The 11,442-nt window shown below is 43.2% G+C and overlaps 2 protein-coding genes across 6 annotated transcripts; both read left to right on the top strand.

Moving 5' to 3' along the window:
• The first annotated feature begins 33 nt into the window (after window positions 1–33).
• Window positions 34–7,268, top strand: LOC148899890 (CKLF-like MARVEL transmembrane domain-containing protein 3). 5 transcript variants are annotated; one of them, XM_088991389.1, is made up of 7 exons: window positions 34–51; window positions 788–888; window positions 2,539–4,074; window positions 4,341–4,496; window positions 5,129–5,224; window positions 5,312–5,429; window positions 6,438–7,268. In XM_088991389.1, exons 3-7 carry the CDS (start codon window positions 4,009–4,011, stop codon window positions 6,464–6,466), a joined length of 465 nt encoding a protein of 154 aa, XP_088847515.1. In that variant the 5' UTR covers window positions 34–51; window positions 788–888; window positions 2,539–4,008; the 3' UTR covers window positions 6,467–7,268. The 5 variants fall into 5 exon arrangements, with proteins under 5 accessions (XP_088847515.1, XP_088847514.1, XP_088847516.1 ...); XM_088991388.1 differs by lacking the exon at window positions 34–51 and having other exon boundaries at window positions 545–888; XM_088991390.1 differs by lacking the exon at window positions 34–51 and having other exon boundaries at window positions 545–888; window positions 3,842–4,074.
• A 1,545-nt stretch (window positions 7,269–8,813) lies between these two features.
• On the top strand, window positions 8,814–11,428 carry LOC148899891 (cyclin-dependent kinase inhibitor 1C-like). Its single transcript, XM_088991395.1, has 3 exons — window positions 8,814–9,221; window positions 10,979–11,114; window positions 11,259–11,428. Exons 1-2 carry the CDS (start codon window positions 8,981–8,983, stop codon window positions 11,101–11,103), a joined length of 366 nt encoding a protein of 121 aa, XP_088847521.1. The 5' UTR covers window positions 8,814–8,980; the 3' UTR covers window positions 11,104–11,114; window positions 11,259–11,428.
• Window positions 11,429–11,442: the final 14 nt, after the last annotated feature.

Genomic DNA, 11,442 nt, shown 5'->3' on the forward strand with positions numbered 1-11,442 from the left:
GATGGACCACTCCTGTACGACTGAGAGCTTACACAGACGCTCGTAAACACGGTACATATTTTATTTTTTTACAAAATATTTTCAAACAATAATAGTGAAAATGCGTGATATCGCCAACATCTTACTAAGTGGAACATTTAGCAGAAATCATAAATGGGGAGATTTTCATTTGTTTCACTTTACAAATGAACTGTCTATATTGTGTCAAAAGTTGCATTGTGCTGAAAATCGGGAGTTTGTCGACCAAATCTATTTCCTGATTAGCGTGCTAGCTAAGCGGACCGTTAGCGATGCAATTTTCTAGAACAGCACATTCGTCAAACCAAAAAGTGAAACCAAACTCCAGAGAATTAATAAAAATAAACCCCCGGCACTTTGGTGTCTCCAACTTTAAATGATAATATTTTATTTCCCAGAAATAGTGGAGATCGCGTCGATCGTTTTTAATCCAAACGACATGTCAATAAAGGCGAATCGTCGTCGTCTGCCTCTCCTTCGAAAGCGTTCCCGTCACGGGATGGTCGTGCGCGTGCGTGCGTGAGTATTGGAGGGGTTGGGGTTGACCCCCAGCCTCACATCTGGCCGAGCAGATGTTGCTTCCGCGCTGTCATCGTTTCCGCTTCCACCTCGGAGGAACTTTGTCCGTTGCTTTGTCTTTGCAGCCTGAACCGGGCGTCCTTGCCGCGGCCTCTTTTTTTTTCTTGACGACGACCACCCCCTCCAATTGCTCCCCGTCTGACTTTTTGTGCTTGTTTTCTTGTGTCCGCCATGGGTGACGTCGAAGCAGCTCCCGACTCCCGGCAACCGAGCCGCGGCGTGTTGCAATCGGTCCTCCCCAGCAAGGAGTTCGCCGCCTCCAGGAAAGGAATGCTGCTCATCGCCGAAGTGGTAGGAAACGAACTTTTCGAGATTTGCGGGGGGCGGTGGGGGGTGCTTGAACCACACGTGAACGCAACACTTCCAAGCGGCTACTAACTTCAATGTCAGTCGGTCGTTAATTTGCGGTTCGACTGCATCACAGATGTTATTTTTACGTGCACTTTTACCTCCTAATTTAACACGTTTTCTTTCCGAGTTTTCCTTCCAAATAGAACCGTTCAAAAAAAGTGAAAAGACATTTATTTCAATTGCTTAAGGAGATTAATCCATTTTCGCCGAGTGTGTGCATTTCAACAGATGAATTCATTTTCAATAAGCACTAATGTTGTTTCGTGCCACGTTAATGATTTTTGTTTATATGTACAGTGATACCTCAGTTTACGAACTTAATTGGTTCCCAGAAAGTGTGTGTAAGGCGAAAATTTCGTCTGCCAATCATTTATTTCCATTAAAATGAGAATAATCCGTTCCCAAGTCCCCATAAAACATCATTTCCTACTAAAAAGCCTTAAAACTACACCAAATATACCTATTTTCGGTATAACAAATGTGCTATTGTATTGTAATGAAAGAAATAACCCTTGTTTTATTGACCATTGTGATGGTTGTCAAAGTCGTTGCATCTTGATGATGTCGAGTGAAGTTGCCATGCATTCTCGGCGATAATACCCTCACTCACACTGTTCCCTGCCGGCTGCTTTTCGTGAATCAAAATCAACCAAAGTTTTTCAACCTCTTCTATTGCCTGAGACCGTTGCTTAAACAACACAGATACATCTTTAGCCACACGAAGCAACGGTTGACTTAGCGTACTGGTACTGCGACGCTAAGTCACACAAACACACACCTCGTTGGTGTTTTTTGATGATCTCCTTCTTCTGCTCGCCCATTTATTTTCTTTTGTGTCCTCTTCGGCTTGACACTAGCCTGCGGTGGTGTCTTTTTCGCTCCCATAATAGCAAGAGTACTCCACTTGATAACAAACCACGTCTGCACTCAAAGAAAGCTGGTGACTGAAACTAGCCTGCCAGCCACCGTCGGCGCTGTTCGACCGTGCGGTTTGGTGTTCATCTGCCGAAAAGTAGTTGGTATGCCAAGATGATATTCTCGCTAATTTAATGTTCGGAAGGCGAAAAGTTCTTGAGCTAAAGCGTTCGTAAGATGAGATATCACTGTAATTATATTATTTTTAATTATATACTCCGTTTGAACCTATCTGATAGCTATTTTATTTTTAGTTTTTCAAAATGAATTTATCTGTGTTCATACGAACACGCGCAGCGTCAATTTGTTTATTGGAGGCGGAATGGAAACAAACAAAGAAACAAACATAAAACTAGACGAGCCCAGTTTCTACATTCTACATTTTGCCATTTGAAAAGTTCTTTGATTATTTTTGGAACCAGAATTGTGGAATTCATCACGACTAAAAGGCTTAAGAGAAAACCACAACTAAAAAGCAAATAATTTTTAAACGAGTTCAGCGATGCAAGTTTGGCGTTCAAAATTGCGCAATACCAAATCCACGTTGTCTGTACTTCCAACGCAGAACAAACGTGCAACATCAGCACAATCATGCTAGTGGGGAGGAAGCTTTTTTTGTTGTTTTGTCATGTGGCTGTTTAGCCGCAGTCAGCGGGCGCTCATTTTCTTCCTCAGACACACAACTGGCTGTGCAGTGTGGGAAAAAAACAACAACAATAAATCTGAAAAAATGCGCACCGTAAACAATCACAACCTCTTCAAATAATCATCAGCACTGAATGAAATGGAATCGTGTTAGCAAGAGCGATCAGCCGTCATCTGTACTTCTTTGAAGGTGTCGGACATTTTGCTTCTTATCCAAGAGGCTTCGTCAGCGAACGAACATTTTTGCTGGTAGTTTAGGCCATATAGATTTGCCCTGGTATCACCTCATCAGCATAACTAAACCTATGTTGCCTCAGAAGTCTGTTGTACGAACGATCCAAAGTAGACCTCACCCCACCATGGCGATTTAGTGAAGGCGATTTTTGCTGTTTTATGAAAATGGCTTCTTTGACTCCCCTTTCAATGGATGGACCACTCCTCTACGACTGAGAACTTCTACAGACGTTAGCAAGAGTCCTTTTTAGGTGCGTGTACTTCCAAAGGGGGTTGTTCTATTTGGCCCATTCGTTTTATGACTCATCGTCGGTTGGGCTGACTTTTTCGTACCTTAGCGCTCGTTCCGTACCTTTTAAGTTCCATTTCTTTTATGGTGACTTCGGAGCGACTTGCCTGCGGGCTCATAGAAACATTGATTCATTTAGAAAATCATGAAGTAAAAAAAATAACAATAACAAGAATACATTTCATTTCTAAGCGCCTTTCAAAACTTTCAAGGTCACTTTACAGTCACAGGATCAGTTTTTCTGTGTGTGAGCAGCAGCAGCCACACGCGCCAGCGTTCACTTAACCCGGAAGTAACCCAAATAGATAGAAGGCTAGCTCCCTAGCTAATAGATACAGTCAATAATAGATAGCTACCTAGTCAGCTAGATCGCTAAACGATAGCTAGATAGATAGATAGCTAGCCAGCCAGCTAGACAGCTAATAGATAGCAAACAGATAGCTAGGTAGCTAGCTTGATAGCTAGCTAGACTGTACTTTGTACTTTAATAATAATACATTTCATTTCTAAGCGCCTTTCAAAACCATCAAGGTCACTTTACAGTCACAGGACGTGGAAGTTTTTCTGCGGGTTAGCAGCGGCAGCCACACGTGCCGGCATTCACTCGACCCGGAAGTAATTCAAATAATAATATCATTTCATTAGTAAGTGTAGCGAGCGAATAGATAGCTAATAGCTCGTGAATAGATAGCTAATAGCTAGCTATCTCACTAATCGAGTGATAGAGAGCTAAAGTGAGCATTTGTGTTTCCCGGGAGTGACGGCGCGAGGGATTTGGAGTCGGAGTGAATAAACATTGTCTGTTTGCAGCTGGATCTCCTGACAGGAAGTCGGAGTCGGCCTGGACTCTGGGTGGGGGGGCATAAGGTCCACTCTCGGGGAAGCTCCTTTGCCTTTCCAAAGTGGACCGAAACCCACTTGTGCGAGGACTAAATAACTCAGATGTGCTTGCCAGATGTCGCCCGCTCCCCGCGCGGATGGACGATGGGCTTCAGACGCATTTATTTCCAAGACGGGCGTGGATGAAAAGGGGGACAAAAAAGGTTGGGAACCGTCCGTGTCAGGAAGTCGACAGACTCTGCGTGGCGAGTGACACGCACGCACGCACGCACGCGTGTCAAGAAAGAAAGAAAGAAAGAAAGAAAGAAAGAAAGAAAGAAAGAAAGAAAGAAGGAAAGCTGAGCACAAATGAAGTTGAGAAAGAACATTTGAAATTGGAGTCTCGTTTGTTGTTGTTGTTGATGAAAGTGTGAACGTGCCGTGTGGTCCGTGTGGTCCGTGTGGCCGGTGGGTTGTTGTGTGTCCGCAGGCCACGTCCTTTGTGGACTTTGTGTGCTTGGCGGCGTCCACGGCGGCCGCCTTTGTGACGGTGCCTCTGCTGGAGTTCCTGGCCGCCCTCTTCCTGCTCTTTGCCTACTCCACCAATTTCAACCGGCGCTTTCAAGGCTTCCTCTGGCCCCTTATGGTGACAAAAAAACAACAATGCACACCCGCCTCATTCTTGCATAAATTAACCATTTAGTTCCTTAGTTAGTTAGTTAGTTCGTTTTATTTGTTTATTGTTCGTTTATTTTTATTTGACCATCTATTTATTATTTATTCCTATTTGTCTATTTTTTTAAATTTTTGTTAGTTTAGTTTATTTTTTATTCGCCCATTTATTTATATATTTATGTATTTATTTATTTATGTATTCTTTTGATTATTTTTATGTATCCATCCATATATTTATTTCATGTTGTTTATTCTGTGTATTTATTGACTTATCTCTATTTATTTTTATGGATTCATTCATTCATTTATTTATTTATTGACCCATTTATTTTTGTTTACTTATTTGCGTATCTATTTATTTTTTCATGTATTTGTTTATTTATTGACCCATTTATTGTTATTTATTTGTTTGTTTTCCTATCTATTTATTTGTTTATTTTTTTGTGTATATAACCATTTGTTTGTTTGTTTGTTTCTTTCTTCTGCGTATTCATTTACTTCTCTCTGTATGTATTTGTTTATCTGCCAAAGTGTCATTGCCCCCGCCCGCTCCAAAGCGTATTTGCTCTTTTTTTTTTTGTTGTTGTGTGTCCCCTTTTGCAGGATTTTGTGAGGTGCGTGAGCGCCGCCGTCATCTATTTCATCATTTCCATCATCGCCGTGTCCAAATATGCGGACGCTTCCTCCAAAGCCGCCGGGGTAAATGTCATTGAAGTGCAAGTCTTCATGCCAGCCGTTGTTTCTTAATAATAATATAATAATAATAATAATAATGGCCCCTCACAGGTTTTTGGCTTCATGGCTACCGTTGCATTTGCTTTGGATTTTTATCTCATTTTTAACCAGCTGGCCAATTTCCTGAAGAAAGGCGGAGAGACCGCCGAGGAGCCTTCCACGCAGCAAGGTATCATCCCCGCAACCGCCTTTTTACACCAGCAAAATGGGTTTGTTTGTTTTTTTTTTTGGGGGGGGGGGGGGGGGGGTGATCAATCAGTTGCCGGGCGGTGGGGCGATTAAATTGGAAAAACCTTAGACACTCCTCTTTCATCAGAAAAGAAAGAGTTAATTCCTCAATGATACGGGTCTGGAGTTATATGAGCTTGAAATAAGGGCGTCAGTCAGTCCGAAATACCACCAAAAAGATGCGTAGCCGTGAAAATGTCAATTGCGGCTATGATTAAAAAGCCATTGATTTCAAATGACAAGCACGCAGTCATTATTCAGTTGATGGAAGAGCATTCCGCAGCGTTTCGGCTATTCCTCGCCATTTTGGAGTCCATTTCTGGCTTTGGCCCAATTTGCTTGCAAGCAAAGCTGTAGCGGCCTGACAAAGTTGTCAATCACTTTGACTGACGCATTCCTCTTTGGGGAGGCTGACGTGTCCGCCGACTGCAGCAATGTTTTTTTTCTCCCCAAAGACGAATGCGTCAGTCAAAGTGATTGACAACTTTGTCAGGCCGCTACAGCTTTGCTTGCAAGCAAATTGGGCCAAAGCCAGAAATGGACTTCAAATAGCGGCGGAACGCTCTTCCATCAACCGAATCGTGATCTTTTTCATCAAAGCCACAATTGGACCGTTCACGGGTACGCGTCTTTATGGCTCACGCTGCACAATGCAAGACATACAGATTGGTTGATATAGCGCTTTAAGGACAGCGGAATCTGAAATAAAGCGCTAACATGGACAAAATGGGAAATGCGGAAAGGAAAAAAAAAACATTGCCAGAGGCCATGGCCAGCGCTTTATTGGCACCCAAACCGGAACACATTTGGGAATGGCGCTCTCCGTCATATTCGTGAATGAGTTCATGAAAAAATAACCGCAGTGGATTGTCCAGCTAAGGATTGCGCAATCCGTTCTGTCAGTCAAGATTGATTGACAGAGCTAATTTGGGATGTTTTTGTCTTCCAGATGAATTTTCCAACTCTGATTCGGACTGAGATTGTTGGCTCCTCCCGCAAGTGACCAATGGTAACTTTTCCAATCGTCCCCCCAACAGGAGACCACACCACTTTACATTCATTTACTGAGATTTCTCGTTACAATACTAGGTTCTTCCCATGCCCGTGTGGGTTTTCTCCGGGTACTCCCGCGTTCCAAAAACAGGCTTATTGGACACACCAAATGGTCCCTAGGTGTGATTGTGAGTGCAAATTGTCATTTGCCATTGGCTGGCAACCGGTTCAGGGTGCCCCCGGCCTACTCCCCAAAAACGACTGGAATAGGCTGCGGCACACCCCGACCACCCTTGTGAGGATGAAGGGGATCAATCGTCAAGTGGATGGATAGACGTTGGTTGGGGTCCATGAAGAAGAAGAATTTGCAATTTGGACTTCAGCCAAAGAACTCCGTGTGCGGATGTGATGCGGCTTGGCTGCTTTCAACCGGGAGACAAATAGCGCAAATATCACAAATATGACTTTCTTGTTTCTGTCTCCATCATTTGTGTGTGTGTGTATGACTAGTCTTGTGTGGACCACTAACATTTTATACCATAGGTAGTGAGGACATTTTTGCCAAGTGAGGAACTTTTGGGCAATCCTCACAAGTTTTTCATTCTAAAGGCTTCCAGAGGGACTATTTGTTCCTGTTATCTGTTCAAAGTTTGGTTTGGTGTGTATTTTCATTTCACTTGGATACACACACTTTTTACTCACTGTGTGTGTGTGTGTGTGTGTGTGTGTGTGTGTGTGTGTGTGTGTGTGTGTGTGTGTGTGTGTGTGTGTGTGTGTGTGTGTGTGTGTGTGTGTGTGTGTGCCCTTGATACCATGTCCTCCGTCTACCGATCACTCGGTCTCGTGATCAATGTAACCAAAACGGAGGTCATGGCAAAAGAGAGTTCTCCAACCCCAGCGTTCACCCTCAGTGGCACACCCCTCAAGGTTGTCCAACAATTCAGCTACCTCGGCAGCATTCTAACACCCTCCTGTCTAATTGATGATGACGTCCAGGCCCGCATCCATCAAGCCTCCAAAGCTTTTGGCAGATTGCGTACTCGTGTGTTCGAAAACAACCACTTAAGAACTCCAACAAAAGTCGCAGTCTACCAAGCAGTGTGTGTGTCCACGCTGCTATATGGCGCAGAAGCCTGGACCATCTATCGACGCCATGTGAGACGCCTTGATGCATTCCACATCAGGTGCCTCCAACGAATCCTTGGCATCACCTGGCAGGATCGTGTTCCACACACCGACATCCTTCAACGCACTGCCTCCACCAGTATCGAGGCCATACTGGCAAAGAGGCAACTTCGGTGGGTTGGACATGTCATCCGGATGCCTAGCTGCCGCTTGCCTCGACAGGTGCTTTATGGACAACTCTTGTCAGCGAAGAGGAAGCCTGGTGGTCCTAAGCTGCGATACAAAGACCAGCTTAAACAGACTCTAAAGAACTGCAACATCAAGCCCAGCGATCTGGAGTCTGCTGCAGCGAACAGGCCACTGTGGCGCTCCTTGTGCCACGAAGGGGTGACACAACTTGAAGACAAGCGCACCCAGAGGAGGATCGTGCGGCACGAGCAAAGACACCTTTGTGCTGCTTCAGTACCGTCTCGCCAGCCCGGTCCTGGCCTCACATGTCCTGAATGTGGCAGGATTTGTGGCTCCAGAATCGGGCTTCATAGTCACCTACAGTGGCATCGCCGCCAGCGCCAATAACCACTGTCCAATACCCCACAAAGCAATGGAAGCGACGTCATCCTCGACTTCGATGGACTGCCAAGAGAGAGTGCGTGTGTGTGTCCCTTCTTTTTGACTGTTACTACTACTACTGAGGAAAAACAGGCTCAGAAAAAAACTATCTGAATATTTTGGTAAAACCACATCAGTGTTAACTCACCAGAGGAAATAACCACTTGAGGCCTGTTGATCAAGAAAGGAATATTTGTGGAATGTAAAAAGATACTCATTCAAAATGTTTGATTCCAACTAATAACTAGACACCGCAGTGCCTTTGATTGACAATCTTTTTTTTATACTGTCAGATGCACAGATTTGAAGTTGTTCTTGTGTTTTTTTTTGATGTCCTGTGAAAACAAGCAGTTGTTGTTTTAATGTCGATTAAAAAAATGTAAAAATATAGTTTGGGATTTTTTTTGTCCTGTGCCTTGGAAAACGATCACATGACAATGAATGAGATCAACACCTGTTAAAATGTTTGCTTCACCGATGAACAGATCAATTCTATTGATCAAATGTTGCCGTCAAAAGGATCCCAGTCAAGCCACTTTTTAGATATTTATTTTTTTTACATTTGTGATGGACTGAGTAAAACCTGCCGAAATCGGGTTGGCGGGTTGTCGAAAATGGCGGCGATTGTTAGCATGCTAATGAGCTTCGCCGTGACGTGAGCGCACGAGCCACAAGGGTGCTACACGACCCCCTAATTACCGCGCTTCTTCTCGATTTAATTGATCGCCTCCGAGCGGCGATTTTGACCTTCCGCCTCCGGTGAAAATGGGCAAGCGTGTGCGACGAAAGTTGGTCCCCAGGTGCTTGTTCGGCACCGTGGACCACGACGGCGTCAACCGAGACATGGAGGTGAAGCTCCGCCAAATGAGCCTGGAGGACACCGAGCGCTGGAACTTCGTCTTCCAGAGCGAAACGCCGCTGGCCGGCAGGCTGCAATGGGAGAAGACCCCCCCGGACCGCGTCGCCGCCTTCTACCGCCAGTCTTCCTTGGGCGGCGACACTCGGGGTAAGCCGAGCCTTTCGGAAAGACTATAAATCATTGAAAATGAAATGGATTGATACATTCACATAAATGGTAATCGTCCTCGTAGACGAGCGGCTAGCCAGCTTGCTAGCTGGCGAGCTAGCCAAGGTTCGTCCACGTCCATTTTAGAAAACCTTCCTTGCCGTCACGACCCACACATTTCATCAATTCTATCGTTTCAACTAGGGATGTGGCAAAATAGTTCAGTAATAATTCAGCTCACATTTTCTAATACCATATTAATGTGCACGTAAATAGCTCTCAAGTGATGTATAGATTACTGTTCCATGGCTAATAATAAGGAAATAATGACATTTTTAATTTTCGAACTATGAGGGCATTTTCTGCCTGTAATTAGGGATGTATTTAAAGAATAATTCATCACACATTTTCTAAGACAGTATTAAAGTGCATTTAAATAGCCTTTAAATGATGTTTAGATTATTAGTCTATGACAAATAATAAGGAAATGATGGAATTTTTAATTTTGGAAATAAGAGGGGATTTTCTGCCTTTAATGAGACCGTTAAAACGATGAAAATCTGTGAGCGAGTTCTTTATTACAGTTTAAACCATCATCACATTCTTCTTCTTTGGCAGAGCTTAACGAGGAAGGTATCATTGGACAGCTTTTGAAATTCTAAATAAGAACAGAAAACACAAGAAATGATTCAAAATATAAATGAGCAAATATCGAATGCAGGCAGAATTTTGTCAAAAATACAAACTGGCTGTCACTGAATACTAGGAAAGAAAAGCTCTAGAAATATAGATGCTAATGCTTATTTTTGCGTGACACTTGACAGTTATGGAGAAAATATCTATTCTACCACTTTTATGACTTATAAAAATACAACTTACTCACCTTTATAAACTGTAGTGTTAGCAAAATGAGCGTCAACTTCAATCCATTTTTTTTTTCAAGAAATTTCAAGAAGCAGCATGGAGGCAAACGTGTCATCCGTCATCATATAGCTTGGAAAATCCCGCCAAAAACCATCACGTACTTCACAAAAATGCAATGAGATACGAGTGCGAGTACAGGGTGCGCTCGCTTCATTGGACAGAAACAATCGCAGTGGAATAAAGCCAACTGTAGCGTACCTATTTAAACTCAACGTAAAGGTAGACTTTGACCACATAGATACTATTTTACTCTACTTTGAATATAAAATTGTTTGTTTTTTTTATTTTATAGACTTGTCTGCAATGAGGACATTTCGGTGGCGACAGACGTCCGAGTGGTGTTGATTAAAAAAAAAAAAAAAAATGTGTTGTTCAAATAACGTGTAAAAACTACACCGACACACAAACGTAAAGTCTTCTATAACATGTATGCACGTATACACACATGATTAACCTTACGGTAATTGCGATAACAGAGGACAGCAGTAACTAGTAATTGTGCAATTGTGAATGTAGCCACTGTGAGACCAATAAAGGTTCATTTAATCTAATCGAATTACTCTACATGTAAACCAGTGCATGTGTGGAAAGAAAAATGAAAGCTAATTCATCCTTCACAACATATAGCGTATTTTCCGGTGTATAAGGCGCACCAAAAAGTGCCTTCCACACCTTATAGAGCGGGAAATGCCCAGCTAAAATGGCTATTTATAATAACATTGTTTCAGTAAGGTACGGCGAAATGCTTCCCTTTCTCGATACGACACAAACGTTCTGAGTCCCACTTACTTGGGACTCGTGTCTTAAAAAGGATTGATTATTGATTTCACCAGTGTGTGAGGAGAAGGAGGAGATGGAAGAGTCCACGTGTTGCGGTCAGAAGCGCCCTGCCGAAGTGACTCCCGGCCCAAAGAAGAGGCCGGTCCCCAAAGTCTCCATCGAAGAACACAACCAATGAACATAGCACCGGTAAGCCGCCTTCGAAATGAAACACAATATTGCAATCGCCATCATAGAGTGAACCTTTGCTATTCACAAAAGGTTTAGTGAGCAACCCGCTAAATAATTAGCATGCTGACAAATTCATATTGACTTCTTTCTTTCTATTTCGAGATCCAAGGCACGTTGTAGGAAAATGGAGATACTCTCTGTTTGAAGATGGACGACGGCATTTAGTCTCACCACCGCCGCAGCAAAACAAAAAAACAAAAAAACTTACACGACAACTTAATATTTTGTTTGATAATATAGATTTTCCACATGAGTAAGAGTTCTTCAAAACATTGTTCAGTCAGCC

The sequence above is a fragment of the Hippocampus bargibanti genome, linkage group LG03 (genome assembly GCF_051943395.1).
Source record: "Hippocampus bargibanti isolate YZ-2025 linkage group LG03, ASM5194339v1, whole genome shotgun sequence".
NCBI lineage: Eukaryota > Metazoa > Chordata > Actinopteri > Syngnathiformes > Syngnathidae > Hippocampus > Hippocampus bargibanti.

Coding starts and splice junctions, on each gene's coding strand:
- LOC148899891 (XM_088991395.1), top strand. CDS start 8,981: ATGGGCAAGCGTGTGCGACGAAAGTTGGTCCCCAGGTGCTTGTTCGGC. Junction 9,222..10,978: donor CTTGGGCGGCGACACTCGGG/GTAAGCCGAGCC, acceptor TGATTTCACCAG/TGTGTGAGGAGAAGGAGGAG.
- LOC148899890 (XM_088991386.1), top strand. CDS start 769: ATGGGTGACGTCGAAGCAGCTCCCGACTCCCGGCAACCGAGCCGCGGC. Junction 889..4,340: donor TGCTGCTCATCGCCGAAGTG/GTAGGAAACGAA, acceptor GTGTGTCCGCAG/GCCACGTCCTTTGTGGACTT. Junction 5,225..5,311: donor CTTCCTCCAAAGCCGCCGGG/GTAAATGTCATT, acceptor GGCCCCTCACAG/GTTTTTGGCTTCATGGCTAC.